General features: G+C 30.7%; 1 protein-coding gene across 2 annotated transcripts in view; it reads right to left on the bottom strand.

Annotated features, from left to right (window-relative positions):
• Positions 1-22,766, bottom strand: part of LOC134706693 (parathyroid hormone/parathyroid hormone-related peptide receptor-like) — a 152,347-nt gene that overhangs the window by 105,799 nt on the left and 23,782 nt on the right. Inside the window, exon 2 of one of the 2 annotated variants that reach the window (XM_063565862.1) lies at positions 9,548-9,996. In XM_063565862.1, coding sequence (XP_063421932.1) covers positions 9,548-9,631 — 84 coding nt within the window. In that variant the 5' untranslated portion in view covers positions 9,632-9,996. Of the gene's footprint in view, positions 1-9,547; positions 10,278-22,766 lie in introns of those variants that run through there. The other variant, XM_063565863.1, reaches the window with a different exon arrangement.

The following is a 22,766-nucleotide window of genomic DNA, read 5'->3' as shown; positions in this document are numbered from 1 at the left end:
GTAGTCACAACACGAAGTATGTAATATATTGTCTAGATGCATGGATACATTTTTAGGGGTGGGGGAGTGGGCAGGGATGAGCACACGTAAATCCAACAAAGGTCTATTATTTTTGCAACATTTTGGGCTTTCTGGTCCTTGAGTTGTATTTTTGATTGTCTCCGTTTGTGCTTCTTTTTTATTCTGAAGGTCGTGTGTTTGTTTCGTCCGTTTTATTTTCTTATATTTAGTTCTTAGGGGTTGAGTGTTTGTTTTGTCCGTTGTACTCTCCTGGTGATTATTTTTCTAACCTTATACCGGATGGAAGAAATAGTGTACTAAGGTTTTTCTGTTGACGAAGAATGTTTGTTGAGATCTTGATATCTTTCACATTTTCGTGATATTGAGTTTATTTTCTATTTACATATACTAAACATTGTATTGTTTTCATATATATTATCTAAATGCATTTAAAAACTAATAGAACGTTGTAAGAACTAAAAAAAAAAAACATTTCGGAAACCATTTGTATGTCATAACATGCTACTTTACAAGAAATATTTGCACTGTTACATTTAAAAAGACATTGGAAATTATATCAGTCACATTGCTAACAACGTTCCTGTTGAATCGTAAATATCAAGAGTATTAGTCTAGACATGCCATATAAAGTACACTTGAAGTAGACAATTACATTTAAAAACAATTTCGAACATTTGGATTTGGAGGTATTCGTATGACAAGTTTGAATCAGGTTTTATTCTAATCCTTCTCGTATGGTGTGCGACTTTTTCTAATTGTTTTTAAGAAGAGAATTTAATTCATAACAAAATACTTTTGAATCATTCACTAGATAGTCTTTCGTTTTACACCATATTGACTTATGTAATACTTTTGTTTATTTCTCATGACAATTCTCATTACTCCAAAACGCATATCTCATCATTTTGAAAATATGATAGAGTGTTGTTATTCAATTCAAAAGGAAGAGAGGCAAACTTAATGTGTTTTATCCATTCCAAAATCATATCTGTAGTTTGCATAATAGATAGCTTCAAAGAAGAAATTGGTATGATATAAACAACAGAAAACAGCAATGTTTTACAAAAGACTAATAAAACGGAGGAAATTGATATGTTTTAAGAATACATCAATACAAAACCTTTATACATGCAAAAATACGCTGTACGCAACAAACGTCACTTTTATTATTAGAAGACCAAATATTAACCTATTATACCGTAAAACAAACGTATATGGATAACAAAAAGTGGAACTATGTAAACGAAAAAAAACTGGCAACACTGCTTCGTTTATGTTAATAAAACAAATTGAGATGTTTGAATAAAGGAAAACAAACTGACATTCACAGGATTTAGTGTTTTTAATATTGAAACCGTTGTGTCAAAATTTTGACTCAGATCAGTCGCTTTCAAAAAAGTGAAATGTACTCAGAAATATAATTTACCTCTGAAGAAATAAAAGTTTTTTATGTTGTTTGGTATGGACTGGCTCACATATAATGTAACATTTTATTAGAAACATTAAGTAACTGTGAAGAGATGAAGCAATTGAGTAATAGTTAATTGTATAAATTGTCAGGTAATTTTCATTGAAATAACTTATGCAGTTTACTTCCAACATAGGAACTTCCTTGTGTTTTTATTTGTCACTTTAAACTCACATTTGTAAATCTCTTAGATTATATAAGAGGTAAAAAAATAATTCTCTGTTCTTAGCATTTGTTTCATTTTCCCTTATGTTTATTTTATGATGTCTTTGTAATGTTGTCTTTGAAATTAATTAGAACAATACGAGTTTTATTCTATCCCAAACTGGTTTTCTCCATCAATAGCAAATTCTAGTTATCTTGGTTATAATACTGTATTATTATCTTCTGACATTGTCTTGGTACCAGAATGACGTTCCTCTAAAGGTAGTCTTCAACTCTTCGATTCTGACAGTGATCTTCCTTGTGCCACTCACTATAATACTTCCATGCTATGACATATGCACATATGAAAACTTGTATGGCATACCAGGATATGTTCTAATGTAGAAAAACTTAATGTGCACAACCATACATAAACACAAAATTAACTTTGACAAGGTTACATATACCAATTTCGAATACTTTAAAACATTTTACAGCTGTAAGCAGAATTTAAATGAAATAGATAGTTTCTTGTAAAGAAAACGAATAAAACGTCATTTCTCATCAAAAAGTTTTTTGAACTGTCGTTAACATAACTAACAGAATCAATATATATAAATTCAAACTCATAGAAATTATATGAATCGGTTGCTAGTCTTGTGCGTTGTACTGTCCTATATTTTAATTCTGAGGCGTCCGATACTGGTCTTGTCTGCTTTACTTTCCCAAATTCAGTTTTGAGGTGTCGGTAGTTGGTTTTGTCCGTTTTACTTTCTGATGAGTCGAGTGTTTGTTTTGTCCGTTTTACTTTCTGATGAGTCGAGTGTTTGTTTTGTCCGTTTTACTTTCTGATGAGTCGAGTGTTTGTTTTGTCCGTTTTACTTTCTGATGAGTCGAGTGTTTGTTTTCTCCGTTTTACTTTCTGATGAGTCGAGTGTTTGTTTTGTCCGTTTTACTCTCCTACTATTTTTTTCTAACCTTATACGGAATGAACGAAATGGTGTACTAACGCTTGTTTGTTGGCGAAGAATGTTGGGGAGCTCTTGATATCTTTAACGTTTTCATGGTATTGGGATATAGTCCTATTGGAGTAATATGGATTCATTTATTTTCATGGGTACCTATTTTCGTGGATTGCTGAAAATTTCGTTTTCGTTGATATGTAATTTTGTGATTTTGCCAAAGTCTGCATACGACCTGATAGAAAATCTATACTTCGTTGAACAGTTGAATTCGTTGTTCACCTGTACCCACCACGAAAACCACAAAAAATTGTATCCAACAATTAATAATGAATCCACAGTATACGGTATAGTAAACTTTGCATTGTTTTCACATATATTATGTAAAATTCATTTAATACATATCAAACGTTGTAAGAAAAAAACCAACAACATTTCGAAAACCTTTTTGCATATCATCATATACTTATTTACAGGGAATATATATGAACTGCTTTATTGGAAAAGACATTTGAAATTATACCAGTCAGATAACAACAACGTTCCTGTTAAATCGTAAATATTAAAAGCACTAGTCTAGACAGGCCATATAAAGTACAATTGAAGTAGACAATTACATCTAAAACCAATTTCGAACATTTGAACTTGGAGGTATTCATATAACAAGTTTGAATCAGGTATTTATTATAATTCTTCCCCTTATGCTCTGCGACTTTTTCTAATTGTTTTTAAGAAGAGATTATTTAATTCATAACAAAATACTTTTGGATCATTCACTACATAGTCTATCGTTTAACACCTTATTTGCTTATGTAATACTTTTGTTTATTTCTCATGAAAATTCTCCATACTTTTAAAATGAAAAGCTCTTGATATAGAAAGTATGATAGAGTGCTGTTATTCAAGAGAAGCAAACTTAATGTATTTAATCCATTCCAAAAGCATAGCTATTGTTTGCAAAGTAGTTTCAAAGAAGAAATTTTAAAATATAAACAACAGAAAAAGGAACTAATCTATCGAAGGAAAAATGAATATGTTTTAGTGAAACAATTCTGTACACAGCAAAAAATGTCACTTTTATTGCTGTTCTTAGAACACCTAAGATTCACCTATCCGCAAATAACACGTACAGAAAAGACGGGAATTTTGCTCTGACGTGTGTTTTGATTCGAACAGTGGTAAGCTACTAAATTACAAAGACTATTTTTTTTATATACGCCAGACGCGCGTTTCATCTACAAAAGACTCATCAGTGACGCTCGAATCCAAAAAAGTTAAAAAGGCCAAATAAAGTACGAAGTTGAAGAGCATTGAGGACCAAATTTTCTAAACGTTTTGCCAAATCCAGCTAAGGTAATATATGCCTGAGGTAGAAAAGCCTTAGTATTTCAAAAATTCTAAATTTTGTAAACATACAATTTATAAATATAACCATATCAATGATAATTCATGTCAGCACAAAAAGTGCTGAAGTGCTGACTACTGCGCTTGTGATACCCTCGGGGAAATAACTTCATCCCATTTTTTAAGTAGTGCTTCACTATTGAAAGGGAGATGGAAAAGAAACTAATAACTGATCAGAGTGGTCCATATACTTAACAACACAAATAGAGCATCGCTTCTTATATAATACATATTATAGTTTTACTATTTCTTTGTTTTTTGTCACAAATTAAAAGAAATCTATAATATATTTTAAGCTTTACACCAAAATCAATGCAGAGTTTACTTTTCAAATCAGAGTCTAAAATATGAGATAAGTCAATTTCAAAAGGATCATTAAGAATTCTATCAAGAAAAAAACGCCTTCACAGATTTTTTCAGTGTTGCGATGAGATATATGGGAGGGGAGGGAAAGGCTTTGATTTACACAAATTTGGCAACACTTCTTCTTTTATATTCATTGAATGAAAGCGAGATGCAAAAGTTTTAAATATAGAAAAAAACTCCCTGTCAAATGATTTAGTGTTTTTGACATTGATTACGTTCTGTCCAAATTTTGCAATCACTTTGAAAAGAGTTAAATGTAATAGAAATATAATTTGACTCTGCAGAAATAAATGAAGGTTGTGCGTTTCTTTTGTTGTGCAGTATAGACTGGATAACATTTTCTATAACATTTTATTTACAGTTATAACCATTAAGTATTTGTGAAGTGATGACATCATTGAGTAATAGTTAATTGGATATTTTTTCAGGGAATTTTCATTGAAATAACTTATTCAGTTTACTTCCCACATAGGAACTTCCTTGTGTTTTTATTTGTCACGTCTAATTGTGTGAATCTCTTAAACTATGGAAAAGGTCAACAAAAAATCAAATAATTATCTGTTCTTAGCATTTGTCTCATTTTCTCTTTTGTTAAATTCATTATGTCCTTGTAATGTTTTCTTTGAAATTAATTAGAACAATACGCGTTTTAATCTATTCCGAACTGTTTTTCACTAATTTTAATTTCAAACTAAAAATAATATGTCAACCTTTTCCTTCAGGAACACTATTTATCATGAACAGGAACATTGTTTATCATCTAAGAGACTACTACGATCTCCCAATGACAATTACTCAATATTTGTATTGTGCATAGCCAAACATATATCATGTGTAGGGATCGAACCTCTCACCTATTTAGCCCACGGTCAAACTTTTTGCGGGTCAAACCCCTCACCTGTTTGCCGAAACGTCCACTCTGTGTTGGGATCGAACCCCTTACCTGTATAGCCAAATGGACACACTGTGTGGAGGTGGAACCCCTCAAAATGAAGATACAGATTCCTAGAACTAGGGGTGCCATTTGAACGTATATGAATTTATATTATAAGACAATACTTTGCATTCCTAAATAAAAAAAAAAAGCTCTTTATTTAAAACACTTATACAATGGAAATTTAACAATATCAATTAATTTATATCAGGGTTCATAACCGAACAGAGTTTGTTACTGACGACTGATTAATTAGCATTTTTTATCTTTAAATAAATAAATTAATATATTGAATTGAAATTGACGTTTGCTTTAAATATGAAGTTACTGCAATTTTTCAAAGGCATAATTATTGAAAGGTTTCAGGTATTCATATGAGAACCAATCGTGAACCCTCAATAACATACTTCTTCCAGTATTGTTATGAAGCACGGTCAAACTCATTAAACACCCGTTTAAATTACAAAAAAGAACTATTGCCTTGACTGTTTATTTTTCCTTTTAACTGAAGTAACACTTCACTTACATCTGGTCTGTACGAAGCCTTCGTGTTTTTGTAGAAACCTTAGCTCAGCTGGTTTAGTACGTTCTTAGTTGTTTACAGAACTCATGTACTAAGTTATTTCGAATTTAATATTAAGTAAAACAATAATTGGTCACTGAAATAAACTTATTCTAAAAGGTTGTGCATTTAACAATGAAGGAATGACAGTTTGATGTTTTCTTTTACCGGTAACAACATTGATATAGTTTTAAATATAGAATAGGGGAGATGTTGTAGGATCACAAGGGAGACAATTATTTAACAGAGTCCTACAGGAACGGATTTAAGCAAAACACACACACACACCGTATAATCAGCTATAAAAATCCCCGACATGACAAATGAGTTTATTACATAACTAAATATGTATTATTATCCGATTGTTAACACTTATTGTACTACTGCATCCTGTGAATACTTATATTTAGTATTGCACAAGGTCATGCCGTTTCATTCTGATTAGTTAATGATAAAAACTCCCTTTATTATCTTTAGAATATTCTAATGTTGTTTTGTTTTGACAACTTATGAAAAAGAAGATGTGGTAAGATTTCCAACAAGACAACTGTCCACATAAACCAAAATGGCACAGAAATTACCAACTATAGGTCACCGTACAGTGTTCTCGAATTCATACAGGTAATTGAACATGAGGTAGTGTTTATCCTTTGTTTTATACCTCAACCCTCCCCTTTAACATTTCGGATAAGGAACTAACAAAAGTTACATGAAACATACATAACATAAGCCAAAAAAATTAATCAGAACATGCACAGGCCTTCAACACGGAGCAAAAACTCTCACATCCTTGCAAGTTTAAGATGGCACCTACTACCGGTTTAAGCTGAATTCTTTGCAAAACGACCCGAGTAGATTTTGTAAGATGTTATATCACCTAATCGTGCTCTCAAAAAGAAAATACTGAAACTCAGTACATATTTAAAACATAATTATTAGTACCTACGCATAGGTGTAAATATCAAAGTATGTAGAATAAATTTTGGTCATTTAGTTATAAAATTAATCATATGATAGATCAACCAACAATCAAAAGGTTAACAAAAGAGAACAATACAAATCAGTACAGAAAAACAATGTATGGGTATAACAGATAACGAAAAAGGAAACATCGTATCAAAAACGCGTGCAGTGACCAAAAAGCAAGCCATAAGTACTCATCCTGATAGACGTTGTGTCGTACTGCACTTTTGTATTGCTGACTCATAGAAGATTTCAATACACGAAACATATACTAAGAACACATTACATAAAATTCAATACAAATTCAGAAAAAGAACATTGCTAGTGTTTATATTGGACGCTATTAAAAGCTCAAATTATTACTTTAAAACAGGTATGTAAAAGGGATCCTTTTTCAATGAAATGATAGGGGATATAGAGGTGTTGACATATTTTTATCGGAATATCAAAAATACTGACTATGACACTTGGTTCAAAACAAGCCTTTCACAGATACACATAATAACGTTAATAATTTTTAGTGACAAAAATACATTTTTGATAAATAAAAAAAAATAAAATAAAAATTGAATTTACGACACAAACTTTTCGTGTGCATGGTGATCCATGCATCAAATTATGTTCAGTCGAATAGTCCCGATCCCCCTTGATATGATCAAACGTGAAGAGACAAACTTGACAATTACAGTAGTTTAACTAACTGAAATGGAGACAGATAACAAAGCAGTATGTTTAAGATTAACTTCAAGAAAATATGATGATCATTAACAAATATTTCTTGATAAAAGTGTGCAAAAATATGTTCTTGTCCGTAAGTACATGATGTCGTGATACTGCTTGTCAATAAAAACTCATAAAATATTGAAGGTATTATTATCTTGTAGAAATTAAAGCCTCAAAGACCAACCAATAGTATTTCTGCATGAAGATTAGTAACATAGTATTGGTCCACATTCCATAGACTTCTAAAATTGACTCGGAATATTCAGTATAACACACAAAAAGTTTCGTTTACAATTTAGGTTAAAACTAAATCATTTTAAAATTCGATCATACCCGAATTAATATTCATGATATATGTAGGTTTGCATTAAAATGAAATTTTTGACACACATATTGTGCAAAGTTATTAATTTTTAAAGTGCAATAAACGTTAAGATTCCCTTGAGAAGCCCATGACTTTTAAATTCACCGTCAGTTTAGGTGATAAAGATCCTTAATATGGCAAAAATAGTATGAAAAATTCATCATGGACAATCAGGTGAACATCTAAATATAATGTTGATTGTTTCTCATTTAGGTTTAGGGATGGATTCCCAGTTTGTCTACACAAATGAAGATAATCATGATAAGTCATATTACAGAAACCGTGAATATGGAAAAATATGTCAAGCACAGCATATTTATTCTCGAATTAAATTATAAAAATTAAACATTTCGAACAGGCTAATCTCAAAAATACGTAGAATGTATCACCCTGATCATCACTACTAGAATAGGTTTAACAAAAATACAAACTCCAAGGCAAATTGAAGTTGGTACGAATAAAAATTAGGCCATGTTTATATATGGTATGTAACTTCCGTTTACAACACTCATGATTTGACTCTAATATAAGTTTGTACGTGAATTTAAGTATGTACAATTCTTTTGTAAATAAGGTAGAAATCCTCAGTTTTACTACTGGTTTGGGTTTACCTACGTGTGAACGGAAATTACGGGTATTATAACGCGTACATACAGAATTAAAAAAGTCAATCGTCAGTAAAACTACTGGTTTGGGCTAAACCAAAATACTAGTACCTGATAAAGAAAGGGTGGTAGTTATTGACGTACATAATGAACCATCAATACTTTACATGTATCATGTCAAACCACGAAGGGATCAGGATCCTAAGAATATGAACCATAGTATTTTGTCCAATAAACTTTACTATAAATAGAATTAAATTACCAGAGTTCTATCAAATTCTATTCAAAATAACGAATTGGATCGGATAATAGATACAAACCGGTAAATATCATCTTTATAATTTTTTTTGATTTCTAATTATTCATCATTTGACTGTTATATTCTCTTGTTTCCTGTCTATGCACACTCATTAAAGTAAAAATACATCATACAAGACAGAAAGTGTGTTATTTATCTTATATGTAGTTTTACATATATATATATATATATATATATATCTACCCCCCCCCCCCCCCCCCCCCTTAACCGATCTTGTCACAATTTGACTGTACATTACAGATCATTACTTTATTAATTATTCCTCATTATTCCAGATTTGTTTACTTTACAACGATGGTACAATACTTATGTCCATACGTCCACGTTCTCCGTGTTCGTAGTATAAGCAATATTCTTACTTTAATTATTACATAAAACTGTTTTTAATATTTCCAAATTTTCAGTGCAACAAATGTTTTTCTTTAATTGTATTTATATAAAATAAAACAAATTTTACTGATGGAAAGACTTTGTTATTATGTCCGCCGTAATCAGACCATACTGTTCGTCTATACATAAGGTACATTCTGAGTAAACAAAACAAATACTGAATCTTAATTCTTTATAATGTATATCTCCAATAATTATTTTTCTTTATCCATTTGTTTTCGTTTTATATGTATTTTATGAAGTTGGTGTAAAAAATTATCAACTTATAGAATATGTTAAATAAACATGATATATGAAACAGAAATCCTTCATATGTACTTACCTTCACTTTGCCATTATCTAACATCGTATACATGAGGACTACGTATAACGCATGTGACTTTCTAAACTGCATTCTGCTTCTCATGGAATACGTTTTTATAATTCAAAACGGATTGATCTGTTATTCTAAGTTTTCACAGAAAAAATAAATTTGTCGTCTCCCCATTTCATTCCATTTTAGTTTGTATTTCATCACTATTTATATGATATTCAGTTCTGATTCTCATGATCCGTGAATTCCTGGTTACGAACAGCACCGAAAACTTTTTAATGAATATATATTCAAAATTTAAACTGCGAACGGTCCAAAAATTAATCCATCAGTCAGTTATATCATCAGGAAATAAACAGGCCGCTTATGATGTTATCCATAAATCAAAAGTAACTATATACCTCATTAGGCATTAAATCCAATGTTCTCTTCGCAATGTAAGAATCCACCAAATTAATCTGCAAAACAAAGCGTAGTTGTGTTAATATCTGTCAATTTCTCAAACATAATTCCTTTCAGCTTGGTCGCATTACAAGTTATTCGTTTTATTTCCTAGCATAAAAAAATGGATCAAAATCTAAGAGCATTATTGTTGAAGACTTTGAAGTTAATTAAATAAACGTTTGGTTATATGAGTTTGGTACTATTTCTTTGCCGTTTGGTCGTAAATGGTGACAATAACGTTTTTGAATCACATTTTTATTTCAGAGCAAAATTCTAGGTGGGTGATTGTTTGAATTTTCCTTTAATCATATCATAGCGGTCGACAAAACAAAATTAATGAACGTATGAATGTACTTAACCAAAAATATGTTACGTCTCGTCAACAGTCATTTGTCTCTAAGTGCCGGAAGTGGAAATATCCAAAATCAAAGCGAGTTATAGAGATAACAAATAACGCGTGCCACGAATTACATATGTGACCATTTATATACATCGAATCTAACGTATCGTATAGCTAATTGAATATTTGCTATAAAATGGTCATGATTAAACTAAGTTTATCACAATAAGGCAAAAACTACTTCTTCAAACGTTGCAGTAGAACCCACGGTTGTAGTTCTCTAATTCATTCCATATTTTTCCACACTTGCAATAAAAAGTCAGTATTCTTCAAAATGTTTGTCTAAATATGTTAATACATTGATCAGTTTTCGAATGAATAAAATTAATATAACAATATAAAAGCGAAATTGACACTGCCTACGGTTTTAAACTGATTCTTAGAAATTCGTGCAACATTGACAAATTAATTGACAATAATCCGTGAAGGAATATCTTGTAGCTGAGTAAATAACGCTAAATTGGAATACGTGTTGTTCATTATTAGTTTGCTATGGCTGTGGTCTTTTTTTGTCTTGTATATCCGGTCGTGGTTTTGTTTGTCCATTTTCGAAAAATTATTGTAGAAAACTTTCTGGCATGTTCATCTTTTAACAAAAATAATGCTTTCGTGTCTAATTTTCTCGAAAATAACTTTATTGTCCCGTATGATTGCAACCTAGGTTGAAATTGGCAATACAAATAGTAAGACTGCAAATCATATATCCGGAAACAAATTGGTATAGCTTTAATTTATAATATTCAACGAGTGTTTGTAAAGATTACTCCGATTGAAAAATTAAAAGTCATCTATTTATATGACCTCTTAACACAATACCACAAATTCTTGAAGTAATGGTAAAAAAAGAGAGCATGACATGCACATGATTGAAACACAGAACTATGGTCAATATTCGAATTAGAGGTCAACAGAAGTCATGTCATGCTCCTTTACAAATAGCGCCTACCTACAATAACTTCAAATTTGATGAAAAAAAGACAGTTAGAAAATCGGATTTGTTTTTGAACATGACATTGTAAGTTTGTTTTCAACTTACGAGATTTAACATCCGTTTGGTTTCTTCTGTCTCTCTTTAAGTTAAGGATTAAAAATGTTAACAATATGGATCATCCATTTTCCCACTTGTACACAATTTTGCTGACAACTAAATCAGATGCAACAAGACAATATATATATTTCATGATATCATATATTTGTCTGATAATTTTCAAGGTCCATTATATACTTATATATTAATAAAAAAATCTGCCTTACTTTTTTCAGATTTTGAAATCAAAACGGTCATTAACAGCTTGCATCTTATAATTGCATTCCATGGTTTTTCATATAGGTTAAATGAGGTAATCTAAATTCCAAAATGAGAATTCGAGTTTCAAATTGAAAAGGAAAATGATTGAATTCTGGTCCAAATGCTGTATACCATCCCTATTGCCTGTCTACTTGTTTTACTTTCTATCATACACTATATGTTCATCTATCTTAAAGGTAATTACTATATGCAATGAGAAGTACTATTGTATTAAACGACGATACTTTATGAACAAGTACTTTTATCCGGTACTTTCGTAAATAAATCATTATCAGCTATTCTTGATCATTGTTTAAATATACAGTAGAGAAACTCTTCACTGATTGGCAAATATATTATGCAGTATCTTCCTGCGGAGATTATTAACGTGTTTCCTTTTATTTAAAGTACAATCAGTACTTTGTAATACATAAGGGCTACTATTGAAAACATTTTCTACAACAAATTAAATACAACGGGAAAAAAGCGCGACCTTATTATGCTGACGTTAGATTTTAATAAAGACAGCTGCAAATATTTTTTAGTGTGTTCCTTATGATTAGTCGTCTATCAAGTTTACTGTGTATTGTTTTGTTAAAGGAATGGCTCGGATATATTTTGATTTTACCACATTTGGCCGTATATGATAAATACATGTACTGGCTTCCGAAGCTGCACAAAAAAACCTTACAAATATAGATTTATTTCATCTTCTAGCCATTGTTCAACTACTAAATTGTCTGTTTTACTTACTAGTACACTTGGTACAATAAAAAACCTGATAATAAATTGCTCAAAAAAGGCCTTTGAAAAAAGTGGAATTAATTACTTTTGGAGTGTCAAAAACTCGTTGGAAGTACTTGATAAATTGCATGCATATATTGGTGATTTTGAATCTGTTCAAAGTTTTGATTTTTCTACCCTATATACCACTTTGCCTCATATTCTTATTAAGAAAAAAATCACATCCCTAATTAACTGGGCATTTAAAAAGTCGGAATGCGAGTACATATGTTCAAACTCTTTTAGATCATTTTTTAGTAGCAATAAACAAAAGAACTATGTCAATTGGACATGATTTGATACTATTTATGCGCTTGAATTTTTACTTGATAAACTTGATTTTTGTTCGCTTTGGAGATTCCGTATATCGTCAAGTTATTGGAATTCCAATAGGGACTAACTGTGCACCACTTATTGCGGACCTGTTCTTGTATTGTTATGAGTTACAATTTAAGACTAAAATTAGCAAAGACCCATCAAAACAACATTTGATACAAAAATTTAACAATACTTTTAGATATTTGGATGATATATTGGCTCTCAATAATGACGACTTCAGTATGTATACTAAAGAAATTTATCCTGTAGAACTTACTTTAAATAAAGCTAATGATAACAATGACCACTGCCCTTTCCTCGATCTTGATATCTATATCATAAACGGGAAGCTTAATACAAAAATTTATGATAAAAGAGATGATTTTTCATTTCCTATTGTTAATTATCCATTTTGAGATGGTAACGTTCCCTTGTCACCATCTTATGGTGTTTATATATCTCAATTTGTACGATTCGCTCGTGTCTGTAACAACGTATTAGATTTTAGCGACAGAAATTTATGTATTACTGAAAAATTATTACACGAGGGTTTTCGATATCACAAACTGGTCAAAACATTTACTAAATTTTATCACCGGTATAAGGAAATAATTCGTAAATATAACTCAACATGCAGACATCTTATACGTTCAGGTATTTCACATCCTATTTTTTATGGAAATATTCTTTATAAAGCACAAAAATGTCATTATTCTCCTCAGAAACGAACAAAACCTTTAAATAGACTTATTAAAAGGGGATATAATTACAATACTGTTGTCAGGTCATTAAAGATTGCATATTTTGGCTTTAACATTGATTCACTGATAGGGTCTTTGCATCGGAACTAAACACATTCATTTCAAAAAAACAGTTGTTGGCATGACACGGGTTATGTTCTTCTCATATATTTTATGATAGTATGGTACTAAACCCCTAACGGGAGGGATTGTACCTGATATTCATATGATGAAGACATAATCTTTCAATCAGTTTAATTGAGGTCTGGAGCTGGCATATCAGTTAACTGTTAGCAGTCTGTTGTTATTTATGTATTATTGTCATTTTATTTATTTTCTTTTGTTACATCTTTTGACATCGGACTCGGACTTCTCTTGAACTGAATTTTAATGTGCGTGTTGTTATTCTTTTACTTTTCTACATTGGCTAGAGGTATAAGGGGAGGGTTGAGATCTCATAAACATGTTTTACCCCGCCGCAATTTTGTGCCTGTCCCAAGTCAGGAGCCTCTGGCCTTTGTTAGTCTTGTATGATTTTAAATTTTAGTTTCTTGTGTATAATTCGGAGTTTAGTATGACGTCCATTATCACTGTACTATTATGCATATTTTTAGGAGTCAGCTGAAGGACACTTACGGGTGCGGGAATTCTCGCTACATTGAAGACCCATTGGTTGCCTTCGGCTGTTGTTTGCTTTATGGTCGGATGGTTGTCGCTTTGACATATTCACCATTTCCTTTCTCAATTTTATTCCTCCAGCGAAAGCGATTAGTCAAATTTCGGTATTAAGGTAGATGGGGTGTCTAAATTATAATCCATAGAATTTTTAAATAATTTGCAAAAATGAAGTTTACATTATGCTTTAAAAATAAGTAATAAAAAGGATGGGTCACCGGGCTTATTTTCATGCTACACGTTGTTGAAAATTAACAAAGGAGTAGGTCCGGTAAGGACCGATTTTGGCCTCAAATTTCAGGTTTTCGACCACTTTTAAAAAGGTTAAGTGTCTATTTCATTTGATTCAATTGAATCATGTGAAAGATTTTAACTGATTTAGTCATTAAAAACGATCCGATTCCAAGCTCAAATATAAAAAATCTACCAAATATGACGAAAAATGTAACTTTTCAGATAGTTTTTGTCAAAAATGAAAGTGGCCGCATCCTTGTTCATCTTTAATCTTTATATATGTTATGTATTATCATACAATTCAACTTACATTTAATAATTAAGGATGAACACGAATGCGGCCACTTTCGTTTTACACGAAAACCTTCCAAAATTTAACTAAAATAGACTTGTGAAGATTTCAGTAATTTAGCATGACTTAATGATGCTAGTACCCGATATATGTGCATCGTATTGTCAAAAACAGCCAATATTTATGTAGCAGGAGCATTCTACTGCCCAATAAATAACTGCAAGTTTACATTTTAAAAAAATTGTAAAATTGCTATATTTTGGGGCCAAAAAAGGGACTTACTGGACCTACTCCTTTTGTATAGATTATGCATGGAAAACCCAATTTTCTCCAATAAAGCGTAAACTACATCCTAGAATTATGAGATAACATATGAGAAGATAGCTTCAATAGTAATCTTTCAGTAAAGAAAAAGAAAAAATGGGGTCACCGGACCCGTTTTCTTGCTACATAATAAAATAGAGAAATTATTACACATTCTATTGTAAAAGTATCTTTTCTGAATTATCTGTTCTTACATTTGAATTGCCTCCTCTAATGTGCAAAGTAAGAAAAATATGATCAAACAAAAAATTTCTGGTGTTTTTTGTAAAATACAACCATATAAGTATGATGAAACATGTCATTTTCTATATATAAGTGGAAGTTCTTACACATGAATTACCTAATACTCTTAAAATTTGCACATTCTATTAAAGATCTAGACCTTGTTTTCTGGTATTTCCAAATCCAAAACGGAGGAAGACACCCTATCTACCTTTACTTCTAAAACAAAGGCAACATATATTTGATATACACTGCTGCTTACAAAAAAATGGTGGATTGAACCTGTTTTTTTCTGCCTAGAAAAGCCTTCAAGTTATATCAAACTAAATAAAAATATTTATTTTTTTACTACTTCCCAATATTTTAACAATCTGATGTTGATTTTTATTTTGTATGAATAGTCCATTATTTCTACTGTTTGTACGCGTCGCATATAATGTTTCCGTAAACGTTATTTTTTGCACTAGAGACTTCATCTGTTGATATATACTATTGTTTATATATATTTGAGATACAGTTTAATCTTCATAATATCTTGAATTACATCTAGACATTGACAATGAGAGAAGGTTTGAGAAAATAACATACAAGTGATAGTTTTAGCTAGCTATGAAACCAGATGTTATCCACCACTTCCTACATCAGAAAATGCCTGTACCCAGTCCTGTTTAGCAGAGATATGGCAGTCGTTATCAATTCGTTTGATGTGTTTAAGCTTTTGATTGTTGCCACTTTATTATAGACTTCCCATTTTGAATTTTCCATGGGATTCAGTATTTTTGTTATCTTACATTTTATGACACATAATTGTGTTTTGTTTTGTTTGTCTTTTGATCTATTTTTTTTTTTTTTTTTGCATAATGACAAATCATAAGAAAACGCGTTTAGTCTCTCTAAAAAAGGTAAGGCCTTTTAATTTGTTAACAGTACTTTTAGGTTGCGTTATTAATAACTGCTGGATAAGTAGCATTAAATGATGACTGTAAGTGCCCAAAAATATCAACCTTGTAAATGGTACACAAAGGTTCTACACTGGTTATGATCTATTGCAAATTTCACTCATACAAAGCCCTGATGCCTAACCCACATTTGGTTATACATTTTGTCCTTTAAGGTTAAGGAACTCTTCGTATTCAATTGAGGTTCAGATTTTTAGATATGGTGGCATCGAACATCAATGGATATTTTGGTATAGATTTGAACCAAAAAATACTTATTCTAAAGGAACAATCTATTTTATTTTTTAAAAACGTTACAAATTTAAGAGAAATTTGAAAATAACGTTTTATAAATTTCGTGCGTCCGAAACGCTTTTCTGTAATTTTCATGATCATGATTATTCAAAGCTGAATATTTGAAGGTAAAAAATGACTAAGAACCGAAACATTTGAACAGGTATATGGCAAAATAAGATCTAAAATAAAATCCAAATGCATCTAAGGTTTGTTATAAATCATGTCAGTATCGGGATATTTACTACTAATCTGATGATATCTTCGGAAACTGGTAGTCTACCCAGTGTAAGTAAAAAAGACAAATTCCTTCTAAATTTTAGTATACAAATGTTTCGTAGACATGGAGACCCGTTATCATCACTATTGCAGTAAGCTTGAAAAAAGAATTGACATGATTAGAAGCAATCGCTAATCATTTTTTAACCTCACGTCCGCTATACATATGATGACCTCTCACTAAATAATCCAATGTTTGGTGACTATTTTGCGCAGATCTATCCCATCTATAGACATTGAATTACAAGATACCACAGACTCTCACCTAGAAATTGACCATTGGGGTCAGTTGAGAACAAAACTTAACATCAATAGCTGTTTTCAGATTTTCATTTTTGAACTTTCCATTTATATGCAGATATATTTCTCCCATTCAATATTATATTTCAGAGCTATCGCCTCCTATCATAAGTTTTACAATAAAAAACTGATACTCACAAGAAAGGTAATGAACAAGGGTTCGATGTGGTAAAGTTGAAGTCGTCACTTTGATATTTTGATTAGTTTTTACTGGTGTAAAGATGAACACTTATATTTACCACGAAGTCTTTCATAATAGATGGTTAATCACATAAAAGCTGCTAGATATTCTAGTACTGTGGGTTTTGTTACTCGTTAGTGTGTGTTCGCATGACGAGTTATGTAGCCATGTATAGCATGAGTAACTTACAATGTCTTTCGAAGCAACTGGTCTTACACTTATTGTAGTTTTAGTGATTTTCTAACGTTTATGTATTTCTTTGATTTCTTTGCATAATCGAGATACAAGCTTTGAATATCGGCAAAGAACTGTTGCCTTAGTTTATGAATTATAGCCGTCTTCGACTTTAAACCGATTTTGTTTGTTGCATTTGAAACTCCAAGGAACCAAGTAAGTTTGCCCTCAAATTATCGAACCGTGTCGTTTTATTACTCGTCGGTATAAGATAGTGAACTTTTGATTCCTCTTGTTTGATTATCTGCTTATTGTGAATATTGTCTTCTTTGAAATGAATGCTTATTGTTCTGTTTTTGTTATCATTTGTTAACAAGCTACTCTCATAAGATTTGCTATCCAAGTTGGAAATCCAGATTAAAATATTTTAATGAACTAGGAATTACCGTCAGTGTTGATTATAACTGACACCAGTCACTGATCCAATATCGAGGAAACTAAGGAGAGATTTAGGATCATGTACAAAGGACTAGATGACTTTATTCTTGAATTACTCCGTATCATTAACATCGAATGGATTTGGCGTGATATTTTCAGATCTTTTATTTAAAAAAAAACACTTTTTGTTAAGTATTTTCTTTAAATTCTTTGTTTTTATTTTGCACTTGAAATTTGAGTGCATTTTCTCAAACATCATTTTAATGTCATGTCGTATCTTTTTTTTAAGAGCGCTATTAAGCTTGATACAAAATTGTATCATTCCATATGACAATATTTCTTGGTAAAATGATACCTATAGTTATCTGCCTGGTTATTATTAGACATGCTGTTAGATCATCCTAGTTTATATTTATTTCATCGATCCTAACCTAGAGATGACTGTCTGCTAGATCAAAATTAGACAAAAGATGCTATCAATTCTAAAGTTCAAAACTGTATTTTCTTTTGATCATTATATAAAACCATCCAATCCTCAATAAATATAATGTTTCAAAATGATTTGTTTTATTTGTTTTATTATTTGTCTAAAGGTTGATAAAATATTATCAAATTATTTTGTAATATGAAAAATGCTTACTATCATAGAAGCTTTTACTATGACTGCTCAAAAGTTTAAAAGTCAGTATTGGGAAATGCATTAATTGAACGTTTTGTATCTTTGTGGAAATGATATTTCGGAAAAGACAAACAGCTAATGTTAAAGAAGCAGATTCACATGGATATTTCACCTGCATGAATTTCACGTGAATTTATCTGCATGTGAATCTTATGTTAAATTCACGTGAATGTCAATTCAAGCGAGCGTATACGTAAAGTTCACGTTTATGAAACCACATGATTTAAACAAATTTAAATATCATTTGAATTTCCAAATGTAAATAAAATCATATTGAGTACCATTTAATTTTGTTTATATACGTGAAAATGTTCACGTGAGTTTCATATGTAAGCTTGCATAAATTTCATGTGAGATTCATGAGAAAATGACGTAAGTAAATTTAATCTATGTATTGGATTTTTTTGCCATTTAGTAAAATATTGTAGGGTGAGGAGTTATCGGTATTTGCTTCTTATAAATCTTAAATAATTCTTCAGGTGACTCGAGTGTCTTTCTCAATCTTTGATTTTGAAGTAGCATAGACTAGTTGGTCTAGGTCATTGATGAAATGTGCAAATTTGTAGAGTATTTATGTGTAATACTGTTAGTGTACATATAGAAAATTATGTGTTTTATAATATTTACGGCTGTAATTTAAAAAAAAATGTTTGATTCATCATTTTCACATTTTCTTTTTTGTTATAAGAGCTATCTTCTCATTTTTTATCTTACAATTCCACCTTTTTATCACACACAATTTTTCCTTGGAATTTCCATGCATTATATTAACAAAATCTGACAATATTGCATAATCTGTAGCATGAAAACAAGTCCAGTGATCCATACTTTTTATTATATTTCTAAAAAAGCATGATAAAAAATTCATTTTGACCAAAAAAATAAAAAATTCTGAACACTTAATACTCAAAAAGGAAAGTCCCTTAACCGAGTTGTATCACGATTGGGCTAATTGTTGTGACATTTGGATAAACAATGTGTTAAGTTTGGACCAATTGTAATCGCAGTCTTGGTTAAATGTCAATGTTGACATTTGGGTTAAATTTAATGTGGACTGTTGGGCTACTTCACCAATGCATAGATACATTATATGTAAAAAGTAAAATAAAAAAATACCGAACTCCAAGGAAAATTCAAATCGAAAAGTACCTTGATCAAAAGCTTACACACATCAAAACAATGACACTTGATGTAGAAAATGGTGGATTTAACTTAAGTTTACAGTTTGCTAAGCCGCTCACGTGTATGACAGTAGCATATGTTTTTTTTTATTTTGACAACCCGATGTGTGAACAAAAGAAACAGACATAAAAAGTAAAAATTGCAAAACTATGAGTACAACAGTCAACATGGTGTTATGATCTGAATCACTATGGATAAACAAAAAAATATGTCAACAAAGAAAAACAAAATTGCATAAAGACAAAATTCAAGAATACAAAAAAAAAATCCACAGCACAACGGCACATATAAAATATCTATAACCTATTGTAAGTATATATAAATATTTCATATGTTATGAATGTCATTCTAATTTTAACATGTTCTTGATTTGTGTATCTGTTCCGTTTGTCTGTTCTGGATTCCTACGAACCATGGGTAGGTGGAATCGAGAACATGTTATGAACAGAAGCTATTTTATTGTCCTTACAATTTTGAGCCCCAATCCTATTCGTATTTTTCACCTTATTCAAATTTAATAGTTATTGAACAATGAAATATTCCAATTTAGCTTATTCATTTAGAATTGTATACATCAATAATGTGATGTATTATACATCCGTACGTATTAACGTCTTCAAATGCTCCTTAATATCGGGATAAGCATTGTTTTATATCATCTTTTTTTTTTAAATCATTTCGTTAACCGCATATCACGATTAACTGTGCCATGGAAATAAATACCTTATTGGTTTTTTTTTTAATTTTCTAAATTCGAATAGAAAAACTTTGAATATATTTTTCTATGATTGTCTTATTTCATAATTATCTTTGAAAATCTTCAAATAAACATATCTTCGAAGCAAGATATCCTTTTTAAAGTAAAAGCTAAATGCATTTTTTCGCCGGGAGTTAAAAAAAGACGGGGGAAATAATATGCAATGAATAAGTCACCTTCGCTAGCCAACGGTTATGATCCACTCCCTCGGGGAGGGCAAGGGATCGTAACCCTTGGCTAGCATAGATAGGAATAAGTGTGGTCAGTCGGACGAAAATCACACAAGGAAGAGGGTACGGCTAAAATGCTTTTTTACTTGATTAGCTGCAAAATTAGCCTTCTCTTTTTACATTGTAAATACTTGTATCAATATTTTATTCATAAAGCTTTTGCACTATGATTTTTCTACTTAAAATCTATCTAAATAAGTAATATTTCACATTGTACGCAACGAAATAATCAAAATTTCGTGAATTATATGCAATCCATACGAACATACAAAACTATAATTTACTGCCACGACAGAATTGATCTTGTTACTATTGTCTTTGTAACACAGAAGGCGCCTTGAAGATGGAATAATACCAATAATACGAAAGGTCTTTATGCACTCAAATTGTCATTTTTAATAAATCTAAATAAATAGTGTGTTCTAATTGAAACGCAAATTACTGCAGTTTCAAGAACAAAGATTATTTGCCTTGTCATCAATTAGCATCTGAGAATATAAATATTCTTATTGATTCTTAAAAGCACAAAAAAGTATAAAAACGTATAGTAATACTATAAACATTGCAAATGATACGTTACTGGAATACATTTAAACTTCGTTTGCAAATCGATATCTATATTCACTATAAATATTTCAATTGTTTCGTCAAAATCAAACATTTTATAGGAATATAATATTAAAAACAAATGGATAAGAAAGCAAAGGGAAAAAAATTGTCAAATCAAACAACATGAATAAAATCAAAACGATGAATAGGCAAATATTTCTTCAGAGAAATAATAACAAGATACAAAAAAAATATATTATTTTCAAACATCTTAGGGTCGTCATACCATTTTTTATTTTTTTTCTATATTTGAAAACTTATTTGGTTGTCGTTTGTTTATGTGTTACATATTTGTTTTTCGTTAATTTTTTTACATAAATAAGGCCGTTAGTTTTCTCGTTTGAATTGTTTTACATTGTCTTATCAAGGCCTTTTATAGCTGACTATGCGGTATGGGCTTTGCTCATTGTTGAAGGCCGTACGGTGACCTATAGTTGTTAATGTCTGTGTCATTTTGGTCTTTTGTGGATAGTTGTCTTATTGGCAATTATACCACATCTTCTTTTTTATATTTATGTGATCTCGTAGACGAATTGTATTACACCTTGAAAGCTCAACCAACAGTTTGGTAAATCTAACAAACGAAAAGGATGTAATAATCATCTAAAATAAGTTAGATAAACACTGTGTTTGTCCCTAAATTGATAGAAGAAAAATCGAACTATCTTAACTATTAAAAAGAAGATGTGGTATGATTGCCAATCAGGTAACTCTCCACTAGAGACCAAAATGACACAGAAATTTAAAAAGTTTAGATCACCGTACATCTTTTGTCATTAACACTGCACAGTGAAATAGCAATTCGTCCTAAAAACACATTACATGTTTTTTTTCTTCTGATGCAGTATGAATTACTGTTCAGTTAGTTTAAACAATTGTTTATTCAAAAATACATTAACTTTGATTGAGCAGCAAACTATGCCCCCAACTCCTGCAATTAAAACTTTTTAGTGAAGTAGTCCTCTGATATTTCTCATTACCATCCAGTAAACATTTGTATTGAATACTAAATACTATCTGAGCACCCTAAAAAAAGCTTCTCTATTTTATATGCAACATGAAACTCGTAAATAATACGTCAATTGTAACGTCTTAGATGTTCAAGTCGACAGTTCCGATAAAACGGCGATGTTTCCAAGAGATAAATGGATTGTTAAATCTAAGATTTAAATTTCAACGTTGACATGTGACATGTTAAAACGAAGCTACAGACTTGTCTCAAAGAAATAAATAAATCATTCAGCATTAACATGACAATCCTGAGTAAATATTATTTTCTTTATTTATTTGGGTCAAGGAATTCGTGAGTTTGGATTGATGCTACTTTAAAATGATATAGTTGATCGCGTCGTTGACTTGAGTGATAGAGCAATGGAGAATATGAATATAGGAAATATTACTTTTAAAATTGTTTATTCATCTTGCAAATGATTTGTGATTATGAATA

The sequence above is a fragment of the Mytilus trossulus genome, chromosome 2, assembly GCF_036588685.1.
Source record: "Mytilus trossulus isolate FHL-02 chromosome 2, PNRI_Mtr1.1.1.hap1, whole genome shotgun sequence".
NCBI lineage: Eukaryota > Metazoa > Mollusca > Bivalvia > Mytilida > Mytilidae > Mytilus > Mytilus trossulus.
Note: the sequence above shows the minus strand (reverse complement) of the source record. Positions and strands in the feature narration are given on the sequence as shown.